Source organism: Tupaia chinensis, unplaced genomic scaffold (assembly GCF_000334495.1).
Source record: "Tupaia chinensis unplaced genomic scaffold, TupChi_1.0 Scaffold141044_1, whole genome shotgun sequence".
In the NCBI taxonomy this organism is placed as follows: domain Eukaryota; kingdom Metazoa; phylum Chordata; class Mammalia; order Scandentia; family Tupaiidae; genus Tupaia; species Tupaia belangeri.
The window spans coordinates 162,230-169,188 of NW_006200910.1; the positions used below are offsets into that span (position 1 = coordinate 162,230).

Here is a 6,959-nt window from a genome sequence, read left to right on the forward strand (position 1 = left end):
GCGGCGGCCCCCACCCAATGCGCGGCCCCTGCCCCCTGCCTTTAAGAACCGCGCGCACTCTCCTTGCAGCCGAAGCTGCCGGCCTAGCATTCCCCCGGAGTTTCCATGGAGACCGAGGCTGGGCCTGCGCGGCCTCGCGGCGTTGCCATGGAGACAACTCCCGGGCTGGGGCTCCGAAGCCCCGGCGTACCGCTGCCTCAGAATCCCGTGGAGCCGCTGTGCAAGGCCGGAGCCGCGGTGGCGGCGGCGGCACGCTGGGACCCACGGAAACACTCTTTGCTCATCGTGATCGGCGATATCGGTACAGAGAGTCAGCTGAGGGCCGTGCGGGCCCACCTTGAACAAGGTGAGCCGCTGTCCTGGCTGTGCTCGGGCATCTCCATCCGTGCTTTTCCGCCATCTGCATTCACCTCCCAGTGCGCAAGTCTGTATCCTCCATCCCTAGTGAGCACTACTTGAGATCTGCGCCCGTCACCTGCATCTTCCACGCCACGAGTCCTTATATTCCCGAGCTGCTAACATCTCACCTCCCCATCCTTCTGCACACCCCGTGGCATTCCACAACCTCCCTGTGGGTGGGAAGCTCTGCAGCCCCTGGGGCCCCTCTGATCACACCCCTCTCCCGCAGTCTCTTGGGCCCGACATCCTGAAAGACCTCAGCATCCCCTGGAGAGTCCATGTGCCTACCTTACAGTTTCTTCTTCAGGGTCCCTGAACCTTCACAGGGTGTTTCTTGAAGGTCTGAATCTCAAATCTCAGAATGCCAGAGGCCAACCTGAGAGAGTGACCTTCGTGGCTACAACTCCTCCCCAGTTGCTGTGCCTGTGGCGCAGTGCTGCGGAGCCACCTGCGGGTGGAAGCAGCTGAGCTGCGAAGGGGTGGAGGCAAGGAGGGGGGCAAAGGAAGAGAGTCTAGAATCCTACTTAGCTTTAAGGACCAGAAATGCAGCCCTCAAAATCTGGGAATAGGTGTTAGGATCTCTTCTACCCTCACTGGGCAACTTTGCAAGAAATTCCCACCTGCCAAGTCATTTGGGACCAAGTTTAGTCTAAACTCTGCCCTTGTGCCTTTGAGTCTTTCAAAGTTCAGAAAAGGAGTAGGCTGAGAGATAAGAGGTACTTTTGGCATCTTTCTTAGAGACCTCGGAGAAGTCAATCATGGAACTGTCCTTAACCCCTTCCTCTCTTTACCCCTTCTGTAAGCTTGAAAGTGCTCCCTGCCGTTCCACCCCTCTGACCTTATCTAGAACTCTTGTTTCTTTTTTCTTCCACAGGGATTCTCTCCTGGAACATTGACTTATCATCCATTGACTTGAACCAACAGTTGAGACTCTTCATTACCCGGCACCTAGCTCACTTCTCCTCAGAGGTCAAAGGTTAGGACTATGTCATTTGTCTCAGTCCTTTGGGTGAGGGCTGGTCACCGAAGAGAGGAGGTCCAATCTCCCTGGGAGAGTTGGGCTTGAGGGGGGTTTTGGTGGGGAGAAAGCAGGGACGCCTGAGCGGAAAGTCACAGAGCTCCATAGCTACCCCCATATCCTCAGTACCTTTACAGACACATGGTATGATGGTGGAAGAAGTCCAGAGAACGTAATTTCTCCCTGAAAAGAGGGGTGTTTATGGGCAGGTGCTGACGTGTATAAAGGGAACAAGGTCCTCCTCTTGAATGACCAGTCCTCTCTCTTGCAAAACTCCACTGTTTGGATTATCTTTCTTCATATCCCAGCCTACCCTCTTCCCTTTAGAGGAACCCCAGATTGCCCCACTCATTTTCCTAGACCCTTGCTTAGCATTTTCCCTCAGGCTGCAGAGCCTACCCTTCAGATTTTAAAGCAGATGAGCACCATCAAATCCAGTGTGGAAAGAGTATCTCCTGCATTTATAGCTACAAGAGTTAGTTACACTCCGAGATCAGTTTCCCATTCTGCTGGGTGAGAGAAATGGGTCAGATTTGAGAAGATAAGATTTTAGCAACTATCATTTCATGCCGGATATCTGGGAGATGACTGCAGAAAGTCCCACGTCCCATTATAAAAGTGGCAGGCATCTGGTCATGTTATTGGTGGATGTTTACACACCAATCCATGCAGCTTTATGGAATATAAAATTCATTCAATTCAATAGCCACTGCCATTGAGTGCCTGAATTTATACCATTATTCTCTATAAGCCAGGGGTGCACGCACTCGCCAGAAAGAGACAGAGAGACAGAGAGAAAGGGAGAAAGTATCCCCCGGTGGGGCATGGTTATTACACAATCTTTTCTCTATTTCTCTGTCCTGTCAGGATTTGACAGGCATGCACATATATGTGCCTGGCATGTTTTTCAAGCTGCCAGAGCCAGGATTCAAACCATGCATTCGGCCGTGTGGTCTCTGGTTCCCTTAAATACCAGGTCACAGGACTGGCCCCTGCATGTATATAATTCTCAGTTTTCCAGTATAAGCGATCACCTGCTTCTCGATCCTCCTCCTAACTACCAGATCTTTGGTAATTCTGTGAGCACTGACTCTAGAGATGCTACAGGAAGTTGGGGAAAACAGTAATAGGACGAATGTTCTATTATCCTAGGAATATGGGTAGCAATTTTTAAAAATACAAGGTTGGCAGTTTCCTGATGTGAATGGCTTCCTGTAAAGCTGGCTGCTCAGTCTTTTAAGACTGCCTTCTGTTTAGAATTCCTTGTGTCATGGCTTCCTCCATTATCCCTGATGATTGGAAATCAACGGTTTCACTGTGTTGTACTCCTAGGAGCCTTGGTGCTAGGCTGGGTAGGGAATGACAGAGGATGAAATTAATGACTGTATTGAATTTGGGGGACTATTCACTGATGTTAACAATTCACACTGAATTCTCTAACCTTGGCATTTTGGCCACAGAGACTTGAGAATAGACTGCTTTCCAACATGATGTCAGAAATGAACAGAAAAAGTATTTAGCCGGGGAACCAGCAGTTAGCGTAATGGCTATGTCGCTGGACTCCCATGTAGTCGACCACGGTTCGCGTCCCGGACCTGGTGGCTTAAAACTCACGCTGGACGCATGTGCGTGCGCGTGCGTGCCCAAGATCCCGAGAGGAGAATGGAGAAGAAGGGATTGCGGCGTGACCATTCCCCCTGGGGGGTGATTTCTCGCTTTCTGTCTCTCTGTCTCTCTCTGTCTAGCGAGCGCACGCGCCCTATAGCGAAAATCTCTCCAAAAAAAAAAAGTATTTAGCCAGCTGTTCTTCAGATTTAGGTATAGGGATGCTTGGAAAGACACAGGGAGATGCATAGTTACTCTCGGGCCCTTTTCAGAAACAAGCTCTGGTTTATAAACACCCACTTGACCTTTTTATTCAAAGAGTTTTGTCGTGGTGTCCTCAAAGGGTGCAGGGCCATATACCCAAGGTCAGGGCTTATTTTGACATACTGAATTTTTTTAGGTTTGGACATTTTCACAGTGGCTAGTCAGTGTCCCTAGAGAATAGTGGAGAATTTCCTGGAAAAACCCACATAACTCAAGACAGCCACAGCCCCACCCCTGCTGGCTCCTCTCTCAGCTGTCCCTGCAAACAACAGTCAGCCCAGAGCAGCTGCAGACACTGCCCCTCCCTTCAGCCTCCTGTTACTGAGGAGGCAAAAGGAACCAGGAGGCTGGGATGGGCTCAAGGGGATATGCTACTGCCTCCGGACTTGACTCTTTCTGCCCACCTTATAGACCGGGCCACTATTCCGATCATCTGTCCTCAAGTTCTGAGCCAAAACTCTTACAATGACAGGGAGATAACAATATTTCTTAGACACTGCCTGCTCCACATTCACACACCCACACACAGAAAAGGGGCACTGTGATGGAGAGTCAGTGGTCCAGCTCCTTCTAGCGGTCAAGTGTGGTAAAAGCTTTCCAAGGTGGCTTTTGTGCCAGGTAGTCTCTAGCTGTGATCTGAGGACTTACTTTTTTAATTCCTGCAAACAAAAACAAAAAACCCTGGAGCTTCTGAACAGTCAAACCCAGAAACAATTAGAATAGTAGAAAACTGAGTCTCAATAATACTCTGATACTTCTCCTCGATAGGACAGGGAGAGATCTTCATAATTTATAATCAATATCCTTTTTTAAAACTTTGTTTGTTTATTTATTTATTTATTTATTTATTTGACCAGAGAGAGAAGGTGAGAAAGCAAGCCGCCAGGTCTGGGACTCTAACCATAGTCGGCCATGTGAGAGTCCAACACCCTCAACCACCACACCACCTGCTGGCCCCTATAATTGATAATCTAAGACTCTGCAAAACACAGGCTGAGGGGCCAGTTGGAAATCTTCTGTCTGGCTCTCCACTGCCACTGATGTGCTCAGGAAGTGATAGTTCTGATGGGTTCAGGAAGTGATAGCTCTGGTACTTCTGCCAGCATGAAAACAATCCTGAATTAATACAGCAGCTCATTGGCCCCTGGAACTTGCGTCTACTTTGCCATCTGAATGGAAGAGCAAGGACAGGAATAGAACTTTTAAGATTCATTCTGCAAGCACCTCCATTCTGGGCTCATCTGGGAGTAAGGCTAGTCCAGAGTCAGTCTGGTCTGAGATTCTTTCTTTCTTTCTTTCTTTCTTTCTTTCTTTCTTTCTTTCTTTCTTTCTCTGTTTCTCCTCTCTTTCTCTCTTTCTCTTTCTTTCTTTTTTGGAGAGGTTTTTGTTATAGGGTGTGTGCACTCACCAGAAAGACCGAGAGAGACAGAGAGACAGAAAATGAAAAATCACCCCCCCAGGGGGGTTGGCCACGCCACCATCTCTTCTCCTCCATTCTCCTCTCGAGATCTGGGGCACACACGCACATGCCCCCAGCTCTGGTCTGAGATTCTGACTTAGAATTTCCCTGATCATCTAATTAACCTTTCAAAAATCTTCCAAAAAAGTGACACAGACTTCCAGAGGCACTTGTACATTGCAGGCTTAGGATTCTAGGAATGAAAAACCACTTTCTTTTCTGTTATGCCATATAATTCTCATAGAATTCCCATTGGCAGATAGAACTAATATGTTCCTTTTATAGTTCCGGGAGAAAGCTGTCAGAGAGGTTAAGTGGCTTGTTTAGCAGCATGATTAGTGAAATGGCACAGTCATGTCTCAAATCCAGGGCTCCTGCTCTCACTTCATGTCTGAGCTCCAGCCTCCCTTCTTTGGCATCTCATCATTGCATTGCAGCAAAGCCTAGGAATAGAGTGCTGGAGGGTGGGCTGTGGTGGATGACTGCTCAGAGCATAAGGACTGAAAGAAAACTCCCCTGTGAGTTGGAACCATGCTCAGGGTGTGCCCCTTGGGGTGGCAGCTAAGAATAAGGGTGAGCTCTGCATTGGACTAGGAAATATTATTTTGCTCTCAAGCCAAATGTCTACTCAAGTTTCCCTCCTAGCACACTCTGGAGAACCCTAAAAAGCAGAGGGGAGATAGAATGCTTGAGGTGGGAGGAAGCAAGAACTGTGAAGCTGCAGAAAGGAGGTATTTCCCTTTTGTGATGCTCAGAATTCTGCCTGGTTTGCGTTGTACATCTCTGCAGATGGTCCGTTCTATCCAAATGGGGCTGTTGTCATGTTGCTGCTTTGCATCCCCGGAACTCAGCAAAGATTCCTCCCCCTCCACCCCCCGCACCCCCCAAGAGTACTGGTGACTCAGCTCCTCCTCTCCCCTGGCTGCAGTTAAGAGGGCATGGAGGATGCTGAGGGCAGAGACTATTTTGGCTTCTCTATTTTGACCTTCAAAAGCAGCTCTTGGCAGCCTGGGGCAAGGGTGGGGCTGTGCTGGGGTGTGAGTGGGTGGATGTCACTGTGAGGAAGGCTTTAAGGAGCTGGCCAAGACTGGGGAGGGTTGATGGGAAGAGGGCAGGAAAGGAGTATGTGAGAGCGTGGGCATCACCCATTGGAAGCGAATGCTAAGACTCTTTCAGATCCTTCCTTTGAGTCCTAAAGCACTTCAGTAAATCTGAGACAGAGGTAGAGACTAAGGGAAACAGGGCCAATGTTAAAAGATCAGGATGCTAAGAGACAGAGACAACAGAGAGATACAGAAAGGTGGAGAGATAAGAAGAGAACAGGAATCCAACTACCCTGCAAAGTTATTTTTTTTAATCCAAAGAATACGAGACATTTAAAAACTGGCCTATAGTAAGAAAACCTTGCTTGAGTTTAGGGCCCTGGTGATCCTCCTTCATCCTTAGTAACTTCTTCCCTGAACGGCAAAAAGCTCTCTGCCCCTTTAGCGACTGCCTCTTCCTACCCAATGACTCAAGAATCCCAAGGACCAGTGCTTGTGTGGTTGCTGTGCGGTGCTGCATTGGCACGGAACTGCAGGCAGCTCCCAGGGTCCCTGTGCCCCACCCCTAGCTGGGAACCATGTGCTCAGTCCAGAATTTCAAACTATCCTCGGACTCTAAAATGCCCTGCCCTGGTCTCTGTAGCTGAGGTTCAGAGGGCAGAGCTCAGCACATCTCCCCCCATCCCCAGCTCCCCACCTCTCCATCATGTTTTCAGGCCCCCAGCCTCTTTGTCTCCTGCTCCTCCAGGGACTGAAGGTCACTGCCTGGGTCTGTCTGAGGGGAGAGGCAGCAGATGGTTTCTAAGAGAAGGGGGAGGGCCCCCAGCCCATGCTGCCTGTATCTCCATTCTGTGCCCTTGTTGGTGCCTTTAGTTTCTAAGAGTATTTCTTAACAAATCAGAATTGGGGGACAAGGGTCTTGTGGGCCACAGGAAATTTAGCTCTTTGAGCTGTCAGACCACCCCTCAGCATCCCAGAACCAAACAGAAGTACTAAAAGGCTGTCATTGCTAAGGCAAAGAAACAGTTAAATCTCCAGTGCCTCGTCACGGACCAGCCCCTCTTCCCCGCCCTGGCACCGCCCTCCCCATCAAGCCCCCCCCCCACTCCCACCCCAGTGCTGCGGACTCTTCCCAGAAGCTACCGGCTGGGGCCCGGGCCGGCACCCACCC

General features: G+C 49.6%; 1 protein-coding gene across 1 annotated transcript in view; it reads left to right on the forward strand.

The window, feature by feature from the left end:
• Positions 1–105: 105 nt before the first annotated feature.
• Positions 106–6,959, forward strand: part of MAP1A (microtubule associated protein 1A) — a 23,213-nt gene continuing 16,359 nt past the window's right edge. The window contains exons 1-2 of the mRNA XM_006162854.1: positions 106–346; positions 1,274–1,375. Of these exons, the coding sequence (XP_006162916.1) occupies positions 106–346; positions 1,274–1,375 (343 nt within the window). The remainder of the gene's footprint in view (positions 347–1,273; positions 1,376–6,959) is intronic.